General features: G+C 43.4%; 1 protein-coding gene and 1 pseudogene across 2 annotated transcripts in view; both read right to left on the bottom strand.

Annotated features, from left to right (window-relative positions):
- The window catches only part of LOC311110289, a 49,137-nt pseudogene continuing 26,235 nt past the window's right edge, over nucleotides 1–22,902 (bottom strand). Inside the window, exon 2 of the transcript in view lies at nucleotides 1–490. The product of the transcript in view is annotated as an uncharacterized misc_RNA (transcript). The remainder of the gene's footprint in view (nucleotides 491–22,902) is intronic.
- LOC311110284 (uncharacterized protein) lies at nucleotides 4,397–17,870 on the bottom strand. The gene is made up of 4 exons (XM_084188825.1): nucleotides 17,461–17,870; nucleotides 9,387–9,511; nucleotides 6,652–9,202; nucleotides 4,397–5,160 (listed from the first exon to the last, which is right to left on the bottom strand). The coding sequence occupies exons 1-3, from the start codon at nucleotides 17,741–17,743 to the stop codon at nucleotides 7,907–7,909; spliced, it is 1,704 nt and encodes a 567-aa protein (XP_084044951.1). The 5' UTR covers nucleotides 17,744–17,870; the 3' UTR covers nucleotides 4,397–5,160; nucleotides 6,652–7,906.

The following is a 22,902-nucleotide window of genomic DNA, read 5'->3' as shown; positions in this document are numbered from 1 at the left end:
CTATACATGGGCCGTGTGCATTTTCTGCTGGTGTATCCTGAGGTAGCTCCTCTCTGAGAACCTCTTCCCACAGTGGGTACAGGCGAACGGCCTCTCCCGTGTGGATCTTCATGTGTATCTTTAGCTGGTGCTGGTGGGAGAACCTCTTCTCACACCGGGGACAGCTGTAGGATTTCTGCCCTGTGTGGACCCTCTGGTGCCTCTTCAGACTGGACGAGTGGGAGAAACTGTCCGGACACAGGTGGCAACCGAAAGGTTTCTCCACTGCGTGCATCCTCTGGTGGATCTACACCTGTTTGGGGAAACTGAAGGCTTTCCCACAGAACGAACATGGGAAGTGCTTCTCTTTGCCACCGGATCTGCTGATAGCATTACTACTATTGTCGTTTGTAAATGGGCTTGTGTAGCCATTTGGTGTTGAGGCACTGGCATTGTCTGAGGTCTGGTTTAACATAAGGAGAGTGTGAGGAGGACGAAGGCCAGGGAGTGTCTGTGTTGTCACAGGGTCCATGTTCCAGTTGATAGATCCTATAGAAGGCAGGCTGAAGGCAGCCTTGCCCTGGTCTCAGCCAGTCTGTTGTCATGCAGACTAAGTTTGGATGTTGTTTTGTGTTTGACTGTCTGTTTCTGGTTGTGGTGTTGTTCCCCAGCCCAGAGTTGTCCCATCCACTGACCTCCACTATGTCGCCTCTGGTCCTGGCCTGCTCGGTGATGCCGTCCCCTGGGCCCTTGGCTGCACCCGTCTGGGTCTGGGAATCCAATATGGCCACCCAGTGTCCTCTGTTAACCTCCAGCCAACCTGCAGGAAGAGCCTCCTGGGCGTCCTGGGCTTTTCACACACAACAGTGTCTAGGGTTTCCCGAGAATGATGCGACAAACAAAAAACATCCAGTCAGCAGCAGTCATGTTGGCGAAAACATCGTTGATGAGAGAGGTCGAAGGAGAATGGCAAGAATCGTGCGAGCAAACAGGCAGGCCACAAATAGACAAATAACGGCACAGTACAACAGTGGTGTGCAGAACGGCATCTCACAACGCACAACTCGTCAATCCATGTCACAGATAGGCTATTGCAGCAGACGACCACACCTATCAGCTAAAAACAAAAAGATGAGGCTCCAGTGGGCACGCAATCACCAACACTGGACAATTGAGGAGTGGAAAAACATTGCCTGGTCTGACTAATCCCGGTTCCTGTTGCATCATGCTGATGGCAGAGTCAGGATTTGGCATAAGCAGTATGAGTCCAAGGACCCATCCTTCCTGGTGTCAACGGTACAGGCTGGTAGCGGTGGTGTACCGCCGTCCAATCTGCAACAACTGCGCAATGCCATCGCGTCAGCATGGACCAACATCCCTGTGGAACGTTTCCGACTTGTAGAATCCATTCCCCGAAGAATTCAGGCTGTTCTGGAGGCAAAGGGGGGTTAGACCCGGTAGAAGATGGGTGTACCTAATAAACTGGCTGGTGAGTGTACTGTATTTCTCCCTTACCTTGCTCCCCCATCTTTAGTCCACTCAGCAGATAAATTCCCTCTGGCCCTTCTATTGTTTTCTCTTTAACCAGCAGCAGATCAGGCTTCCCATCCTCCATGTCTACTTGATGTGCCCTTGACCAAGGCACTTAACCCTAAGTCCCTTTGAAGCTACAGCAACAAGATGATAATGTAGATTTGTTTTTGCTGTTCTCCAAATTGCATTTTAGAGTTTTTAAATTGTGTAGAAATGCAGTAAATTACCTTAAATTGTATAAAGATTCCATGACCATGGTTCCCAAGACCCTCCTCAGACCCTCCTCCTTCACCAGCAGCACCTCTGGACCCTCCTCCTCCTGGAAGAGGAGACATACACTCCCTCAGGTACGTACACACACACATAGATAATAAACACACTTTCAACATGGAGTGTTTACCCATCCCCACTACATTTGAGTCCTGTACTGTAGTTACAGAATGACTTCATTGTTGTTAAACCCATCATGGTGGACATCAAATCAAATCAAATCAAATCAAAATGTATTGGCCACATGTGCCGAATACAACAGGTGCAGACATTACAGTGAAATGCTTACTTACAGCCCTTAACCAACAGTGCATTTATTTTTAATTAAAAAAAGTTAAATAAAACAACAACAAAAAAGTGTTGAGAAAAAAAGAGCAGAAGTAAAATAAAATAACAGTAGGGAGGCTATATATACAGTGGGGTACCGGTGCAGAGTCAATGTGCGGGGGCACCGGCTAGTTGAGGTAGTTGAAGTAATACGTACATGTGGGTAGAGTTAAAGTGACTATGCATAAATAATTAACAGAGTAGCAGCAGCATAAAAAGATGGGGTGGGGGGTGGGGGTGGGGGGCAGTGCAAATAGTCCGGGTAGCCATGTTCAGGAGTCTTATGGCTTGGGGGTAGAAGCTGTTGAGAAGTCTTTTGGACCTAAACTCGGCACTCCGGTACCGCTTGCCGTGCGGTAGCAGAGAGAACAGTCTATGACTAGGGTGGCTGGAGTCTTTGACAATTTTGAGGGCCTTCCTCTGACACCGCCTGGTATAGAGGTCCTGGATGGCAGGAAGCTTGGCCCCAGTGATGTACTGGGCCGTACGCACTACCCTCTGTAGTGCCTTGCGGTCGGAGGCCAAGCAGTTGCCATACCAGGCGGTGATGCAACCAGTCAGGATGCTCTCGATGATAGTTCGTTGGTGATGTGGACACCAAGGAACTTGAAGCTCTCAACCTGTTCCACTACAGCCCCCGTCGATGAGAATGGGGGCGTGCTCAGTCCTCTTTTTTTTTCCTGTAGTCCACAATCATCTCCTTTGTCTTGGTCACGTTGAGGGAGAGGTTGTTATCCTGGCACCACACGGCCAGGTCTCTGACCTCCTCCCTATAGGCTGTCTCATCGTTGTCGGTGATCAGGCCTACCACTGTTGTGTCGTCGGCAAACTTAATGATGGTGTTGGAGTCGTGCCTGGCCATGCAGTCATGGGTGAACAGGGAGTACAGGAGGGGACTGAGCATGCACCCCTGAGGGGCCCCACGTGTTGAGGATCAGTGTGGCAGATGTGTTGTTACCTACCCTTACCACCTGGGGGCGGCCCGTCAGGAAGTCCAGGATCCAGTTGCAGAGGGAGGTGTTTAGTCCCAGGATCCTTAGCTTAGTGATGAGCTTTGAGGGCACTATGGTGTTGAATGCTGAGCTGTAGTCAATGAATAGCATTCTCACGTAGGTGTTCCTCTTGTCCAGGTGGGAAAGGGCAGTGTGGAGTGCAATAGAGATTGCATCATCTGTGGATCTGTTGGGGCGGGATGCAAATTGGAGTGGGTCTAGGGTTTCTGGGATAATGGTGTTGATGTGAGCCATGACCAGCCTTTCAAAGCACTTCATGGCTACAGACGTCAGTGCTACGGGTCGGTAGTCCTTGGGCACGGGGACTATGATGGTCTGCTTGAAGCATGTTGGTATTACAGACTCAGTCAGGGACATGTTGAAAATGTCAGTGAAGACACTTGCCAGTTGGTCAGCACATGCTCAGAGTACACGTCCTGGTAATCCGTCTTGCCCTGCGGCCTTGGGAATGTTGACCTGCTTAAAAGTCTTACTCACATCGGCTACGGAGAGCGTGATCACATAGTCATCCAGAACAGCTGGTGCTCTCATGCATGCTTCAGTGTTGCTTGCCTCGAAGCGAGCATAGAAGTGGTTTAGCTCGCCTGGAAGTCTTGTGTCACTGGGCAGCTCGCGGCTGTGCTTCCCTTTGTAGTCTGTAATAGTTTTCAAGCCCTGCCACATCCGACGAGCGTCAGAGCCGGTGTAGTACGATTCAATCTTAGTCCTGTATTGACTCTTTGCCTGTTTGATGGTTCGTCATTGGGCATAGCGGGATTTCTTATAAGCATCCGGGTTAGAGTCCCGCTCCTTGAAAGCGGCAGCTCTACCCTTTAGCTCAGTGCGGATGTTTCCTGTAATCCATGGCTTCTGGTTGGGGTATGTACGTATGGTCACTGTGGGGATGACATCATCGATGCACTTATTGATGAAGCCAGTGATTGATGTGGTGTACTCCTCAATGCTATCTGAAGAATCCCGGAACATGTTCCAGACTGTGCTAGCAAAACAGTCCTGTAGCTTAGCATCTGCGTCATCTGTCCACTTTTTTATTAACCGAGTCACTGGTGCTTCCTGCTTTAGTTTTTGCTTACAAGCAGGAATCAGGAGGACATACATATGATGTGAGTAAAAATAAGTCAGCTATGATAAGTCAAAAGTCAGACAAACCTGACTAAACTATTTTGATGTGTACAGTAGGTTTGTTAGTATTATTTAGTAAGATATTTGCTTATAAAGCACTGTTTTGTGTATGCAGAAAAGGGTGAGATCAGTCTCAATGAAAGTCTTAGAATGAAAAGTCCCATTTTGTGTTTATTAAACATAAACAAGTTTGAAATACACCATATGAAAACCACACATACATGTCTCAACAAAACATCTGCATGAACTTAATAAACTGCATGAATTCTCATTAAAAGTGTCTTGGGAATTATTTTTAGTAATTTAATTAAAGTAATGGAATAAGCATTTGTGAACATCAACTAGCCTACACAGTACAAACACAATATGTAACAAACTTTTTAGGCTTATATACAGTGAATTCAGAAATTATTCAGACCCCTTCCCCTTTTCCACATTTTGTTACGTTACAGCCTTGTTCTAAAATTGATTAAATAAAATATCCATCGATCTACACACAATACCCCATAATGATAAAGCGAAAACAGGTTTATAGAAATTTTTACAAATGTATTAAAAATAAAAAACAGAAATACCTTATTTACATAAGTATCCAGACCCTTTGCTATGAGACTCGAAATTGAGCTCAGGTGCATCCTGTTTCCATTGATCATCCTTGAGATGTTTCTACAACTTGATTGGAGTCCACCTGTGGTAAATTCAATTGATTGGACATGATTTGGAAAGACACACAACTGTCTATATAATGTCCCACAGTTAACAGTGCATGTCAGGGCAAAAACCAAGCCATGAGGTCGAAGGAATTGTCCGTAGAGCTCCGAGATAGGATTGTGTCGAAGCACATACAGTGGGGGAAAAAAGTATTTAGTCAGCCACCAATTGTGCAAGTTCTCCCACTTAAAAAGATGAGAGAGGCCTGTAATTTTCATCATAGGTACACGTCAACTATGACAGACAAAATGAGGAAAAAAAATCCAGAAAATCACATTGTAGGATTTTTAAATGAATTTATTTGCAAATTATGGTGGAAAATAAGTATTTGGTCAATAACAAAAGTTTCTCAATACTTTGTTATATACCCTTTGTTGGCAATGACACAGGTCAAACGTTTTCTGTAAGTCTTCGCAAGGTTTTCACAAACTGTTGCTGGTATTTTGACCCGTTCCTCCATGCAGATCTCCTCTAGAGCAGTGATGTTTTGGGGCTGTCGCTGGGCAACACAGACTTTCAACTCCCTCCAAAGATTTTCTATGGGGTTGAGATCTGGAGACTGGCTAGGCCACTCCAGGACCTTGAAATGCTTCTTACGAAGCCACTCCTTCATTGCCCGGGCGGTGTGTTTGGGATCATTGTCATGCTGAAAGACCCAGCCACGTTTCATCTTCAATGCCCTTGCTGATGGAAGGAGGTTTTCACTCAAAATCTCACGATACATGGCCCCATTCATTCTTTCCTTTACACGGATCAGTCGTCCTGGTCCCTTTGCAGAAAAACAGCCCCAAAGCATGATGTTTCCACCCCCATGCTTCACAGTAGGTATGGTGTTCTTTGGATGCAACTCAGCATTCTTTGTCCTCCAAACACGACGAGTTTAGTTTTTACCAAAAAGTTATATTTTGGTTTCATCTGACCATATGACATTCTCCCAATCCTCTTCTGGATCATCCAAATGCACTCTAGCAAACTTCAGACGGGCCTGGACATGTACTGGCTTAAGCAGGGGGACACGTCTTGCACTGCAGGATTTGAGTCCCTGGCGGCGTAGTGTGTTACTGATGGTAGGCTTTGTTACTTTGGTCCCAGCTCTCTGCAGGTCATTCACTAGGTCCCCCCGTGTGGTTCTGGGATTTTTGCTCACCGTTCTTGTGATCATTTTGACCCCACGGGTGAGATCTTGCGTGGAGCTCCAGATCGAGGGAGATTATCAGTGGTCTTGTATGTCTTCCATTTCCTAATAATTGCTCCCACAGTTGATTTCTTCAAACCAAGCTGCTTACCTATTGCAGATTCAGTCTTCCCAGCCTGGTGCAGGTCTACAATTTTGTTTTTGGTGTCCTTTGACAGCTCTTTGGTCTTGGCCATAGTGGAGTTTGGAGTGTGACTGTTTGAGGTTGTGGATAGGTGTCTTTTATACTGATAACAAGTTCAAACAGGTGCCATTAATACAGGTAACGAGTGGAGGACAGAGGAGCCTCTTAAAGAAGAAGTTACAGGTCTGTGAGAGCCAGAAATCTTGCTTGTTTGTAGGTGACCACATACTTATTTTCCATCATAATTTGCAAATAAATTCATTACAAATCCTACAATGTGATTTTCTGGATTTTTTTTCTCTCAATTTGTCTGTCATAGTTGACGTGTACCTATGATGAAAATTACAGGCCTCTCTCATCTTTTTAAGTGGGAGAACTTGCACAATTGGTGGCTGACTAAATACTTTTTTTCCCCACTGTATCTGGGAAGGGTACCAAAAAATGTCTGCAGCATTGAAGGTCCCCAAGAACACAGTGGCCTCCATCTTTCCTAAATGGAAGAAGTTTGACAGAGCTCCAGAGTTCCTCTGTGGAGATGGGAGAACCTTCCAGAAGGACAACCATCTCTGCAGCACTCCACCAATCAGGCCTTTATGGTAGAGTGGCCTGACAGAAGCCACTCCTCAGTAAAATGCACATGACAGCACGCTTGGAGTTTGCCAAAAGGCACCTAACGGACTCTCAGACCACGAGAAACAAGATTCTCTGGTCTGATGAAACCAAGATTGAACTCTTTGGTCTGAATGCCAAGCGTCACGTCTGGAGGAAACCTGGCACAATTCCTAAGGTGAAGCATGGTGGGGGCAGCATCATGCTGTGTGGATGTTTTTCAGCGGCAGGGACTGGGAGACTAGTCAGGATCGAGGGAAAGATGAACGGAGCAAAGTACAGAGAGATCCTTGATGAAAACATGCTCCAGAGCACTCAGGACCTCAGACTGGGTTGAAGGTTCACCTTCCAACAGGACAACAACCCTAAGCACACAGCCAAGACAACGCAGGAGTGGCTTCGGGACAAGTCTCTTAATGTCCTTGAGTGGCCCAGCCAGAGCCCGGACTTGAACCCGATCGAACATCTCTGGAGACCTGAAAATAGCTGTGCAGCGACGCTCCCCATCCAACCTGACAGAGCTTGGATCTGCAGAGAAGAATGGGAGAAACTCCCCAAATACAGGTGTGCCAAGCTTGTAGCGTCATACCCAAGAATACTCAATGCTGTAATCGCTGCCAAAGCTGCTTCAACAAAGTACTGAGTAAAGGGTCTGAATAATTATGTAAATGTTATATTTCAGTTTGTAATTTTTTATAAATGTGCAAAAATGTCTAAAAACCTGTTTTTGCTTTTTCATTATGGGTTATTGTGTGCAGATTGATGAGGGGAAAAAACTATTTAATCAATTTTAGAATAGGGTTGTAACTTAACAAAATGTGGAAAAAGTCAAGGGGTCTGAATACTTTCCGAATGCACTGTATCTCCTATGTATGGTTGCAATATTCTACCCTGGAATATTCAACACTTAAATCTGTTACTCTCGTTATTCCATATGCATCTGTGGATCAATTAAAATGTATCTTTGTCTTTAATGCAGGGTTTGATCTAAACGTCTAACGAGTAGAAAGATTACTTTCTATGTTATAGAGTGGAATGGTTTTTCTGCTGGTGTATCATGAGGTAGCTCCTCTCTGAGAACCTCTTCCCGCAGTCCATACAGGCGAACGGCCTCTCTCCCGTGTGGACCTTCAGGTGCATCTTCAGGTTGCCAGCCTGAGCGAAGCGCATGTGACACTGGGTACAGCTATAGGGTTTCTCCCCTGTGTGGACCCTCTGGTGCCTCTTCAAGTCACCAGCCTGGGCGAAGCGCATGTGACACTGGGTACAGCTGAATGGTTTCACCCCTGTGTGCACCCTCTGGTGCCTCTTAAGGCTGGACGAGTGGGAGAAGTGCATATGACACTGGGTACAGCTGAATGGTTTCACCCCTGTGTGGACCCTCTGGTGGATCTCCACCTTCTGGAGGCAGCTGAAGCCTTTGTTACAGAACATGCAGAGGAAACGTTTCTCATTACTATTGTCTGATGTTGCTTCCCCACCCTGAGCCTTGGCCCTTTGGTCCTTTGAGTTCAATACCTGATCGAAAAGGATGCTGCCATGTGAATCGGAAGGCCCCATCGTCGTGGACACTGGGTCGCGATCCCCGAACGCGTGTAAAGGGGAGTGGGTGGCGACATTTAGATTTGTCCCTAAACTTCCCCTGTAATCTAACAAATCTCTGCCCTGTGAGTGTCTGTCTCCTAGATTACTATCTGCATTCCATGTGGGAGGAGCGTCGCCCTCCACTTTCACCTCATCTACGACTATAACCACCTCTTTCTTATCTAGGCACCCTTCAGAGTATACACTACTACTGTACCGGTTCCAGTCCCCTCTAGACAGATTATTATGAGTCTCTAAACCCAAGGGCATGTTGCCAGGCTCTATCTCTGTAGTGTAAGAGCAAGACGGATCATTGCCAGTCTCTAATGCGTCACCTGAGTCCTGATGGGAATGAACTGTCCTTGGGCTCGGGTTACCGTAAAGTAAATACTCTGAGCTGGGAGCAGGAGGACAGCCCAGTGGCCCCAGCCCCAATCTCTCTGAGTCTGACCTGTGGTCAGATCCTGTGTGTAAAAGCCTTTGTGTTACAGTTAAAGTCTCTGTGTCTTTCTCTGACTTGAGGACAGTGTTCAGCGTTCCACTGTCCTCTGTAATGTTGCATTTGGTCCTGGGCTGGGGCGAGGCGGTGTGGTCCTTCGTGGCTACAGGGGGCGCCACTCCAGCCGCTGCTCCAATCTGGATGTCTCTGGTGTGTCGTGGGTCCTCCTCTCCTTCAGTCCTCTCCTGCTTGACCAGAGACAATCCTCCAGGACCTGCAGCCTCTGCATCTACAGACTGACACAAGAAGAGAGGAGGTTATTACTGGTACATGAATTGGATAACAATGTCATAGGGAAGTCTCGCAAGCTATAAATTAGGATGTACATGTAAGCAAGTGAATAGCTGAGGGGAGCCTTTCTAAAATAAGCTGGCCACATTTAATGTACTGTAATTTTTTATGTTACACTATGACACTAACCTCTATCACCATAACGTGCTGGGTTGAGGTTCCACTCCCCTCATCAACTGTGATTGGTTGGTCATCTCTCCATGTGTTTTCTCTCGCTGGCTTCACAAAGCTCCTGTGGCCTCCAGTGAGATGTCCTTCACCGGAGACGGATTGGGGGAAAAGAGGTGGTTAGGTTAGCTACTGTCAATGCTCAATGCTATATTGTACGGTAGCTAACTCCGTTCCGTACATATGTGGGCAACCGCGGCATTCAAACGAGGCTACAATGAAAACTAATGGGACTGTAGCGATTGTGTTGGCATCAAAATCTGTGGTGTGAGCCAAGTTTCGATTCAGCGTTGATTGACATGGTAATAGTTGAACAAACTGACCCGGCTGACGCTGTACTTTGAAGTGTCACATTAATGTACGGCACGCATTATTCAACTCTTTCTGTGCCATACAGCCTCTTTCCACCAGGTGTAGCGCTTCTCTCGCATATTAAAAACAAGAAATGATCAATGGTGAGTGTAAAGTTAATTACTCGTGAGTTCATCAATAGTTAATTCAATCAATTGTTAATTTTTCGAGGAATTACTGCAAGCCATCATGACTCTCAAAAACCATGACACCCACAGTTTAATTCTGAAGATACATTTAGTGCCGCCCTAAAAACCCTATTCAAATTCGACACAACCCTTCAAATAGGTATGTGATGAGACATTATATAAACTCTTTATAGTGTTTTATTTACATTTTAGAGGTGATAAATTGGACAAATCGGGTGAAAAAAGCCACGACATAACTCCCCCTTTCACTATGACGCAGACGCTTTAGCTTCCCAACCCGCCATTTTTTAAAAGACCCGGCGGAGCTCCATTGCTTTCTTCAATCATGCAGACAGTGGCGGCTCCTGAAAAAATTCTCAGGAGGGGCAATTTTTCTGATGATTTAGGTGACCTACACACATTTAAAAAAAGATATGTCCAGCAACAACATGAAGACAGGGGCAGCATATAAGTCAATACCAGAAGCATTTATTGACTGATCTCAAAAGTGTTGGCTTACCAGGGTTGGTGGAGCCCTCAGTTTCATCTTTGCCTCGCAAAGCTAACTCAAACACTCCGCAAAACTTCACACACTGGATTAGCCGGCTGAGGATGTGGCGGTTCTTGCTAATGTCGTAGTAAATATATTTGTTATAGTGAATATGGAATATGATATGTTGAGTAAAATGTTGTGCTAAGATCTATTTAGGTCAGGAGCTGGTTATAAGTTCTGTTCCTATCCAATAACAATGGACAAAAGGGTCCTATCTTGTCAGCCTTGTCAGCAGGTGGCCAAGGACAACACCCACGCCATAGGCCTCTCAGTTCTTCCAACTCACGAGTTCTTGCTCTGAGGACACACACACACACAAACACACACACACACACATATCACTGTTAAACACACACACACACATCATCACTGTTAAACACACACACACACACACACACACACAAAAATCCCCTCTCTTAGGCTGAACATTTGAAGACAGAGAACCCGACTCAGAGCCAATGCAACAGTGACAGTAGCCTGCAGGGGACCTCGCCCAACTCATCAGGACCAATCAGAAGATCAGAACTACTAGATTGAACCTACTTCATTTATTGCATAAAATGTCTGCACACAATGTTTCGGGGCTCTCTTCAGATAATAATAATAATAATAATAATAATAATAATAATAATAATAATATATGCCATTTAGCAGACGCTTTTATCCAAAGCGACTTACAGTCATGCGTGCATACATTTTTGTGTATGGGTGGTCCCGGGGATCGAACCCACTACCTTGGCGTTACAAGCACCATGCTCTACCAGCTGAGCTACAGAAAGTGGATACTCATGGATGCGCATTGCAATTGTAAAATGTCAACACAATTGGAGACACCACGTCATTTTTGGAGACATGTTATTGACAGTAAACTATTGTAGATGCGACTGCTAACTAAATAAAACATTTTAGCTGGCTAGCTAATCATCTTAGCTAAATGTGGGGCAAACAATTCAGTTATTTACCGTTAATTTGAGGGATTGGGGTTAAAGAAATCGAGTTACATAGTGATACTTTACGATATACTGTATTGACAATATCGCAATATTTTAGCGCTAGTTGGCTGTACCTGCACCAAAACACCATTATTGTTCCTTCATAGCTTGTTCTCAATCTTTTCACATTGGGAGCCAATTTGTTTTCAGCACTTTTATTTCCATGACTGATCAAAACTCGTTCTCATGGCTTTCTGATCCCTCTGCAACAGACATATGGTGCGCAATAAAATCACAGTATCGAATCGCAATACGTATAGAATCATGAGACTCGCAATGCTGATGCATATATATTATCGTGAGGTTCCTGGCAATTCCCAGGCCAAGTTCATTTTTAAGAGTTTGACGAACGGGTCCGTGAACGCGATTCCAGATATATTTACCTCTGAATAAACTGCCTTTATTACACCATATCCACATCCAGTAAACTTGTGATTATCAACACTAACCTCATCGTTGTGGCGGCGGACAGCTAGCCTGTATCCCTCGTCATCCAGTTGAGTGAGTGGCAATGTCTTTTTTCGTTCGTACCAATTTTTGGAAAATCCTCGGGTGTAGGACTTTCCGCCTTTAGTAGAAACCTGTTGAATTATTAAATTTGGTCTGGGAGGTCCTAATTGTTTCGTTGCCAATTTATCTTCATTTGTTCGCCGACAAAAAGGAACTTCTTTCAAACAATCCACTCTTTTCTCAGTTACGTTCATGGTTACGTTACGTTACGTATGACGAAAGCGCGTAAGTGCAAGCCCACAGACACCCATTGAGATTGTATTGAAGGCTCTGAAATTTGAAAAAAATAGATTTTACATGGGAGTCTATGACAGAAGTTCTGGGCGATTTTCAATCTGACTGAAATCGCCCCAAAAGGGGGGGGAGCCATTTGAAGCACGACTTTAGCCTGATTCGACATTTAGTGGCAGTGTGGCACTGTGGCAGATCAGACGTATAGATTACAACACTGATAACTACTGTTGCCGTGATATAATTGATTAGAAAAAAAATCCCTTCCTTTTCCCGTTTGGCAGTGCGTCGCCCATATCGCCCTATTGAAGAGGCCGTCCCTGCATGCAGAGACCGGCAGCATGAAGGTCTCGTCATTGATTTTGCTGGAAAGGGGAGAAATTGTGCTTTACAATGGTATTCATATTACAGTGACCTGGAAGTATTACGTTTTTGGCCCGCTAAAATAAGGTTAAATGTACGGAACAGCGAGATGTACAAAAGTGCGTTAGCTACCGTTACACATGTCCGAATGCCCATACTTGCGTCCTAAATAGTATGCCGTTTGAGTATGCGAAAACATTAAGTTTAATACTATGCGACTTTTCGAAAATCGAGTATACTTTAAATACTAATTTCGTCTTTGACAACAGCGGATCAATTAGATAAGGGGATGCGCTACCGAAATCAACGAATAGAGGGAAACAAGGCAATCGCGCATGACGGATTCTCAGTATGTGAAAATATAACGTTTTATAGTATGTGCATTTTGCGAAAATCGAGATGTTTTAAATGCCAGGATGTTATACTCATCTCAGCTCTTCATCTAGTAGAATTTGATGCACACTTTTCCACAATACATTGGAAGAGGTGGGCTGCTAGTGAAGAGCCCTATTTCTCTTTGAGTAGCCAAACAACAAAACTAAGTTACTTAATTGGTAAGATGACAAAATGTAATAGCGAAGCTTCTGCGGTGGTGTTCAAATGCAGGCTAAGTAGATTTTGTCATCCTTAAAATGATCGAGTATTGAATCGTAGGCACTACATCGTTGAAAACAAGTATTTTTATCAGCCAAAGTGGATTTCTGTTTTCTCATTGAAAAGTGTTTCTTGGCCTTCGTCAGGGCTTTTAACCCTCCCGTTGTCCTAGGGTCAAAATGACCCGCCACTGTGTTGAACCAACTTTATTTAATTTGTATATTTTTGGGATCATTTGTGAGAAGGAGGCAGTGAGACTTTAAAGAAAGTATCACTGCCTCCTTCTCACAAATGATCCAAAAAATATAAAAATTAAATAAAGTTGGTTCAACACAGTGGCGGGTCATTTTGACCCTAGGACAACGGGAGGGTTAAACAAAATACTAAACCATCTTTTGATTTCTGAACGTGTCGGCACCGGAGACTCGGGATGCGGCTGCATTATTGACGTCATGTTAATCAGGCCTTTTGATTTTAACATATGGATTGTTTTAGTTTTGTAGGCTAGGCTACCTATTTAATTATTTAATGTATGGATGAAGCCTTACCAGTCATTATGATCTCGTTCCCAATGATCAGTGCTTTAGTTTTATGTTGCTGTCCAGGGGTTCGGAAATTGCGATGCACCCGACTGTCCACGTTTTTCTGTGCAATAGCCTTTTGATTTGAACATTTGAAAAGTTTGTGTGTGTACGAGGCTATTTGATTTAATTTACACTACCAGTCAATAGTTTGGACACACCTACTCATTCAAGGGTTTTTCTTAATTTTTTACTGTTTTTTACATTGTAAACTATGAAATAACACATATGGAATCATGTAGTAACCAAAAAAGTGTTAAACAAATCAAAATATATTTTATATTTGAGATTCTTCAAATAGCCACCCTTAGCCTTGATGACATCTTTGCACACTCTTGGCATTCTCTCAACCTGTTTCACTTGGAATGCTTTTCATTTACATTTACATTTTAGTCATTTAGCAGACGCTCTTATCCAGAGCGACTTACAGGAGCAATTAGGGTTAAGTGCCTTGCTCAAGGGCACATTTACGTCATTTAGCAGACGCTCTTGTCCAGAACGACTCACAAATTGGTGCATTCACCCTATAGCCAGTGGGATAACCACTTTACAATTTTTTTTTGGGGGGGGGGGGGGGGTAGAAGGATTACTTTATCCTATCCCAGGTATTCCTTAAAGAGGTGGGGTTTCAAATGTCTCCGGAAGGTGGTGAGTGACTCCGCTGTCCTGGCGTCGTGAGGGAGCAATATTTTCCACATATGTTTAGCACTTGTTGGCTGCTTTTCCTTCACTCTGCTGTCCGACTCATCCCAAACCATCTCAATTGGGTTGAGATCGGGGGATTGTGGAGGCCAGGTCATCTGATGCAGCACTCCATCACTCTCCTTGGTAAAATAGCCCTTACACAGCCTGGAGGTGTATGAAAATCCTGGAATGAGTAGATGTGTCCAAACTTTTGACTGGTACTGTATATACAGTGCATTCGGAAAGTATTCAGACCCCTTTACTTTTTCCACATTTGGTTATTCTAAAATGGATTAAATAAAAACATTTCCCCTCATCAATCTACACACAATACCCCATAATGACAAAGCGAAAACAGGTTTTTAGACATTTTTGCAAATGTATTAAGACCGGCACACCCCTGTCTATATAAGGTCCCACAGTTGATAATGCATGTCAGAGCAAAAACCAAGCCATGAGGTCGAAGGAATTGTCCGTAGAGCTCCGAGACAGGATCGTGTTGAGGCACAGATCTTGGAACCACCAAGACTCTTCCTAGAGCTGGCCGCCCGGCCAAACAGAGCAATCAGGGGAGAAGGGCCTCTGCCAGAGCTCCAGAGTTCCTCTGTGGAGATAGGAGAACTTTCCAGAAGGACAACCATCTCTGCAGCACTCCACCAATCAGGCCTTTATGGTAGAGTGGCCAGACGGAAGCCACTCCTCAGTAAAAGGCAGACTGGGGTGAAGGTTCACCTTCCAACAGGACAACGACCCTAAGCACACAACCAAGACATGTGCTTAGGGTCGTTGTTTTGTTGGAAGGTGAACCTTCACCCCACTCTGCCCGCAGAGTGAAGTGTCCTTGAGTGGCCCAGCCAGAGCCCGGACTTGAAACTGATCTAACATCTCTGGAGAGACCTGCAAATAGCTGTGCAGCGGCGCTCCCCATCCAACCTGACAGAGCTTGAGAGGATCTGCAGAGAAGAATGGGAGAAACTCCCCAAATACAGGTTGGCCAAGCTTGTATCGTCATTCTCAAGGCTCAAGGCTATAATCGCTGCCAAAGGTGCTTCAACAAAGTACTGAGTAAAGGGTCTGAATACTTATGTAAATGTGATATTTCCGTTTTTTATTTTGAATAGATTTGCAAACATTTCTAAAAACCTGTTTTTGTTTTGTCATTATGGGGTATTGTGTCGCTTGATAAGGGGGGGGGGGGGGGGACAATTTAATCAATTTTTGAATAAGCCTATAACGTAACAAAATGTGGAAAAAGTCAAGGGGTCTGAATACTTTCCGAATGCACTGTATGTTACAGCACTTTGGTATCACTAATAAATATGTTGAATTTGAACCAAATTCTCTTTCTGTCTTCAGTCCTTTTAAATAGGATAAATGGGCTATGGCAGGGGTAAGCAACCCTGTTCCTTAAGTGTTGCAGGTACTGCATGATTTTGTTCCAACTAGGCACCACACCTGACCAACTGAGCTAATTGATCAGTTCAGTGATTGCCTAAATTCAACACACATGGTCTTCCAGGTCAGTTAAATCAAAACCATGAAGTGCCTGTAGCACTCTCCAGGGTTGCCTACCCCTGCAACCTGGTCTCAGAGCATTTCGTATTATTCTGTACATAAATCCGACACGCTCTATTTAGTATGATATGTTACGTTTCGTATGGTATGTATTAATTTGTGGATGTCCATCACCCATTTTGTATGATATGTTATGAATATGCAAAACATACAATATGTTACGAATTCTAGCTAGGGGGCTAGCTGGCTAACGATAGCTAGGCTAGGGGTTAGGGTTAAGTTTAGGAGTTAGGTTTAAGGGTTAGTTAACATTTTACGTCATTTAGCAGATGCTCTTATCCAGAGCGGCTTACAGTTAGTGAGTGCATACATTATTTAATTTTTCATACTGGCCCCCCGTGGGAATCGAACCCACAACCCTGCCGTTACAAATGCCATGCTCTACCAACTGAGCTACATCCCTGCCGGCCATTCCCTCCCCTACCCTGGACGACGCTGGGCCAATTGTGCGCCGCCCCATGGGTCTCCCAGTCGCGGCCGGCTACGACAGAGCCTGGATTCGAACCAGGATCTCTAGTGGCACCACTGCGCCACTCGGGAGGACATGCTATGTAGTTTCAAAGTACCTAAAAAGTAATAAGTAGTTACAGTTGCCAATTAGCTAAAATGCTAAAATGCTATAGTTGACCGTAATGAGATTCGAACTCGCAACCTTCGGATTGCTAGATGTTTGCATTATCCGACCAACCAACCCACCTTAGTTTTTGCCTTAAGTAACCATCTGCCTTATGTAACCATACCAAACATAACATATGATTTTAATTTGGTCCCCCAGATTTACATTTACTATGTTAGGTCTAGACTATGAGACCAAGCTGACCCCTGGGCTACAGTGTAGGTCGACTGTTAAGTTGCCTATAACCAGTCTGAGTAGGCCTATAACTCTATTCCTATTCTATTTAGAGTTTAGAGAAATTAAACGAATTGGAAATTAGCCATTATAAGGTTGGTTAATGTAATGTCTGTTGAATTTGTAAAAATCCATGCGCACTCGGCCTGCCCCACCTACTCAGCCAGTCAGGAGCAGCTACTGTGTTGCGGCCGTTGCATACTGCATACTTTTTTACTAAAGGTACTTGCTAAATAGTATGCGACGATGAGTACACAGTATGCAGTTTAAACTATGTAGTATGGGTATTCGGACACGGGCACTGTCTAGAATTGTCACGGATGTAAGGTAACATTTCACATAACTTTTTGATATACTATTTATAGATTGATTATGTTCCATGCATCATCTTGTTTTCATTGAGTAAATAATAAGAAATGCAGTAAATCAAATCTGGTTAGAATATGATAGTGTCTTTGTGCAAGATAGCTAAGTAATCAGGGGAATTATTGCAAAATATCCCAAAACTGTCCAAGACCCAATTCTGGTTAACCATATGTGGTTCATAACGCATCTAAAGTCACACATGCGCAGAGGCAAACGGGGCGACAGGCCCCGAAGCCTCGTCCTCCTGCAAAATGTACCTCTTGCCATCCCTCTGTATTGGTCGAGGATCTTGACACTATTTGGACGACTGGCGAGGACGCGCTCTCGCATTGTCCTCTCTGCGCGCTCCCGTGCCACCTTCAGTTCCAGTAGCTGTAGTTTCCTCCGCAATGTCCTGTTTTCTTTCTGGCTTTGAGTTATTTCCAATCGAAACACTGCATAGTCGTCGTCTACGAGTTTACAGATCTCTGCCACGGCTGCATTCGCTAGCACCTCCATAACGGAGGCTATTTGAGTGTGAAAAACCACACAGTTAGCCATTGTTAGAAGCTAGCTAGCGTTACCTAGATAACATCTATCAACCAAGTCCTGTCATATTTTGAGTTCCAAGGTTAATAAACGTCTAAATAACAACAAAAACGCTAACGTGGAAATTGTTCTTGGTCACTGTTCGTTTCCGTTTACTTCTTCTTTGGTAGATTGGCGGTCTGCAAACAAACGTTTAAGGTGCATGCCACCACCTACTGTGCTGGAGTGTGTGGTCAATCACGGTTTACAACATTAGCTCCACATTTCTAAATCCTCCTACCTAACTCAGTACTTCTGAGAAAATTAAAAAGAGCCCTACTAACTTCCAACAGACCATTTCCCATCCCCCAACCCTATCCAACATCAATCTCTCCCTCTCCTCAACATACTTACAACACATGCTCCACCGTTATATCGAACCATGCACTCCAGGCACAAAGCATTAATATGCTTGCCAAACATTTTACATTTTACATTTTAGTCATTTAACAGACGCTCTTATCCAGAGCGACTTACAGGAGCAATTAGGGTTAAGTGCCTTGCTCAAGGGCACATCGACAGATTTTTCACCTAGTCAGCTCGGGGATTAGAACCAGCGACCTTTCGGTTACTGGCACAACGCTCTTAACCACTAAGGTACCTAACCACTAAACACCACCTCTTCCTTCCTAATCTGACCTTTTGAATCTTGGTCCACCAACCTTTCTTTTGAGGGCATATAAATGCCGGCCCTTGGGCTCGGAGTCCCACCTCTTCTGCCACACATCTATCAAAATGGCTCTGATCTTACATTTGGCCTCAACCCAGTGGGGTATGAATATGAATTATATCTAGTTTTAAAGCCCTTTTGGCTATCTGGTCTACAATTTCATTCCCTTCCACACCCGAGTGGGCGGGGACCCAGCAGAATCACACTACTACACTCAGTCTCTCGATTCTCCACAATAATATTAATGCCTCCAATGGTAGATCACTCCTATTAGATTTGCCAGAGGATAAACTATTCAATAGACAGATAATCTGAGCATCATACAATTCTGACAGGTTGAACACCCTCCACCCACTGGAGGGCAACTACTATCGCCAACAGTTCAACAGCGTATACAGACAGTTCATCTGTTAGTCTTCTACATACAGTATTTGCACATCTAATTCAGGAATGTATACGCCTGCTCATGTATGTCCACTATCTGGGTCGTTTACTTCTTCTCCGTGTGATTTTACAGCAGACTGGACGCTGTGTTGGGTATTGCTGCCATTCACAGGTCGGAGTGCGAATTGCACATTCTGGTCCCCAAAAAAAGAGAAAAGGGTTAACGTTTAAATTGCACCACCATCTAACCCTGCACCTATACACTATGCCCAAAAACCCACCACCCCATCCCACAACTTTGGCCCTAAGAGATCCTACACCAGGCTGCCGGCTTGGGAGGATGGAACCCCTTCTCTCAACTCCATGTAGATCTTCTGTGCTAAAATAAAATAAAAAAATAAAAAAATTGGTCATTTAGCAGACGCTCTTATCCAGAGCGACTTACAGGAGCAATTAGGGTTAAGTGCCTTGCTCAAGGGCACATCGACAGATTTTTCACCTAGTCGGCTTGGGGATTAGAACCAGCGACCTTTCGGTTACTGGTACAACGCTCTTAACCACTAAGCTACCTGCCGCCCACTAAGCTAATCTCTCACACCCAAATATTTCTCTGCTGCTGCAACTACCACATCTTTAATTTCTGTGTTTTCCGCTCTATAAGTGCAGTGCAGCTGATCACCATGGCTATAAACGCAAGAAATCCAACCTGTCTAAAAACCTATCCTCTCTGGATCTCTTTCGTACGCTCTAAGTTATTATCTAACTTGTTGGGAAAATTGGTTGAAGTAGCTGATTTTGAATGGTGGGAGTCATGTCACAATGGGCCCTTTAGAATGCTGAGGAAATTCCATGAAAGTAGATGGACAAAAATCTTAATAGTTTAAAAAGTATAAAATATATCAAAAACTTATTTTAAAGTTTGAATGGTGTTTCTATCTTAAATTGTGTAAAAGGAGTAGCGTGCTAAAGAATAATAATAACTAGATGGTAATTTTACATGAAGTAAAATTGTGGGTCTTGCTTGACCTGTTTAAAAGTATTTTTGCAGTTTTAAGCACTTAACTATAGTCAAAGTTAAAATGTAGTAAAATAATTGGTCCGATTACTTTGATATACTACTATGTCAACCTTATTACTTTGGATTGTGGGGCAATTAGATCACACATTTCATCAGAAATAACTACACTCTGACTACTACACTTTTATACACCCTCCTACTAGAATACCACAGTATATGCAAACTGTAATAACAGAAGACAATGAGGCATTGTTGAAGTTAAGTAAATGAAAAACATTTTTTCACAACGTATTTGGACAACAGTGGGATGTTCATGAAGTCCTCTCTGGGCTGGAGGAGGATCAGTGGGAAGAGGGACTCACTGCCTGGAACGGGGGAACCCATTCCCTCTGAGCACCTCGGCCCCCAGGGGTGACACAAATTAACTGTGCATAGCATACTGTACATCTGAGATTCATTATTTGAAATCCAAATGTAGACCGTTAATTTATTTTGATGTTTGTTTTTTTATATACTTACATGAAGACAGAGCTAATGCAAGCAGTGAAATGTGATACCAATGTTTTGGTCAACATTCATACCTGAGAGATGTCTGAAGTGAAAATGCAGTACACTGGGTTGTGATAGCTTTAGTACCTGAGCACACCTGAATGGAAGCAACTTTGTGGTTGAGAAATTAACACTGGATCCAGCAGGTTATTATTTTCTGTGGTAGTAGCTTGTATCAACAGCGCGTACCCTCTCTTGTGAAACAACGTCAAGATGGGCTTGTCGATCGGGACAGCAGATCCTTGTGGAAGGAGTGTGTGTTTGTGTGTGTACTGGTTTCAATGTTTTTGTGACTTCTTACCAGTAGAAAACGATAATTGTGGCACTTCAAACAGACTGAGTAAGCGGGGCTATTAATGCAGTGAGACCAAATGTTGCTATGGTATCCAGGGAAACGTCACCAACAAAGTTACATGACAGTGGGAGGTTAGCTCAATGAAAGCAGTTGCTGCGGTTACTAAAACAGCTCTGATTTCATATTTGAAAAGCAGAGGAAGATTTCCTACACTAACTTTTTGTCAAACTTGTTGGGAAAGTGGTCCGAATTTCAGTATTTTTAATGAGGTTACTAAAACAGCTGTATCGTTAGATTGGTAGAATATATATTTTTGCTATGATTTCAGATTTGAATAGCAGAGAAGTAGAGGAAGAGTTCATACACAAACTTTGTCTAACTTGTTGGGAAAGTGGTCAAAGTAGCAGATGTTTGTCAAAAGTTACATTGTTGTTTACAGTGAATAGAATATAATGTTGGAAGTCATGATGTCACAATGGGCCCTTTAGAATGTTGAGGAAATCCCATGAAAGTAGATTTCCAATGCCTCGCAAAGAAGGGCACCTATTGGAGAGAAAAAAAAAAGCAAACATTGAATATCCCTTTGAGTATGGTGAAGTTATTGATTACACTTTGGATGGCGTATCAATACACCCAGTCACTTCAAAGATACATGTGTCCCTTCCTAACTCAGTTGCCAGAGAGGAAGGAAACCGCTCAGGGATTTCACCATGAGGCCAATGGTGACTTTAAAACAGTTACAGAGTTTAATGGCTGTGATTTGAGATAACTGAGGATGTATCAACAACATTGTAGTTACTCCACAGTACTAACATAAATGACAGAGAAGGAAGCCTGTACAGAATACAAATATTCCAAAACATGCACCCTGTTTGCAACAAGGCACTAAATTAATACTGCAAAAAAATGTGGCAAACAATTCACTTTTTGTTCTGAATACAAAGTGCTATGTTTGGGGCAAATCCAACACATCACTGAGTATCACTCTATATATTTTCAAGCATAGTGATGGCTGCATCATGTTGTGGTTATACTTCTAATTCGTTATGGACTGGGGAGTTTTTCAGGATAAAAAAAGAAATGGAATGGAGCTAAGCACAGACAAATCCTAGAGGAAAACCTGGTTCAGTCTGCTTTCCACCAGACACTAGGAGATGAATTCACCTTTCAGCACAACAATAACCTAAAACACAAGGCCAAATCTACACTGGTGTTGCTTACCAAGAAGACAGTGAATGTTCCTGAGTGGCCGAGTTACAGTTTTTACTTGAATCTACTTGAAAATCTATGGCAAGACCTGAAAATGGTTGTCTAGCAATGACCAACAACCAATTTGACAGAGCTTGAAGAATTTTGAAAATAATCATGGGCAAATGTCATCGCTGCCAAAGGTGCTTCTACAAAGTATTGACTCTGGTGTGAACACTTACGTAAATGAGATTATCTGTATTTCATTATCAATAAATTAGCAAAAATGTCTAAAAACATGTTTTCACTTTGTCATTATGTGGTATTGTGTATAAATGGGTGAGGGAAAAAAAGATTTAATCAATTTTGAATTCAGGCTGTAACAACAAAATATGGAATAAGTCAAGGGGTATGAATACTCTCTGAAGGCACTGTATATTCCGGACTCTGACAACGCTCGTTCTGATATTTCTTAATTTCTACTTTTAGTATTGTGTGTATTGTTTTGTATTACTAGCTATTAATTACTGCACTGTTGGAGCTAGTAACACAAGCATTTGGCTGCACCTGCAATAGCATCTGCAAATCTGTGTATGCGACCAGTGAACTTTGATTTGATTAGATGTTGGTTATAAAGTGCTGTCGGGTGTATGCAGAATAGGGTGAGATCAGATGTATACTAAAGAGAGTCAATTAAAGTTTTAGAATGAAAAGCCCATTTTGTGTCTAGTAAACAAACAAGTTTTAAATATACCATATGAAAACCACACACAGAACAACAAAAAAATCAGCATTAAATAAACTGCATTCATTTTTGTCATTAAAATTGTCTTGGTGAAAAAATCTAGTAGGTGAATGGATGTAATAAAATAGGCATTTGTGAACATCATATAGCCTACACCAGTGGTCACCAACCGGTCAACTGCGATCTTCAAGGCATTCTTAGTCGATCACTAAACATTTCTGTAGAAAAGCCGACGATGTGTAGCGCTGTTGGCGGTAGGTGCACTTGATTTAGAAGCCCTGCG

The sequence above is a fragment of the Coregonus lavaretus genome (genome assembly GCF_964263955.1).
Source record: "Coregonus lavaretus genome assembly, contig: SUPER_35_unloc_3, whole genome shotgun sequence".
Classification (NCBI taxonomy): Eukaryota; Metazoa; Chordata; class Actinopteri; order Salmoniformes; family Salmonidae; genus Coregonus; species Coregonus lavaretus.
The sequence above is the reverse complement of the archived record's forward strand: the minus strand, read 5'-3'. Positions and strand labels throughout refer to the sequence as shown.

Coding starts and splice junctions, on each gene's coding strand:
- LOC311110284 (XM_084188825.1), bottom strand. CDS start 17,743: ATGGCTAACTGTGTGGTTTTTCACACTCAAATAGCCTCCGTTATGGAG. Junction 9,512..17,460: donor ATACAGAGGGATGGCAAGAG/GTACATTTTGCA, acceptor TCTCCGGTGAAG/GACATCTCACTGGAGGCCAC. Junction 9,203..9,386: donor AGCACGTTATGGTGATAGAG/GTTAGTGTCATA, acceptor TTCTTGTGTCAG/TCTGTAGATGCAGAGGCTGC.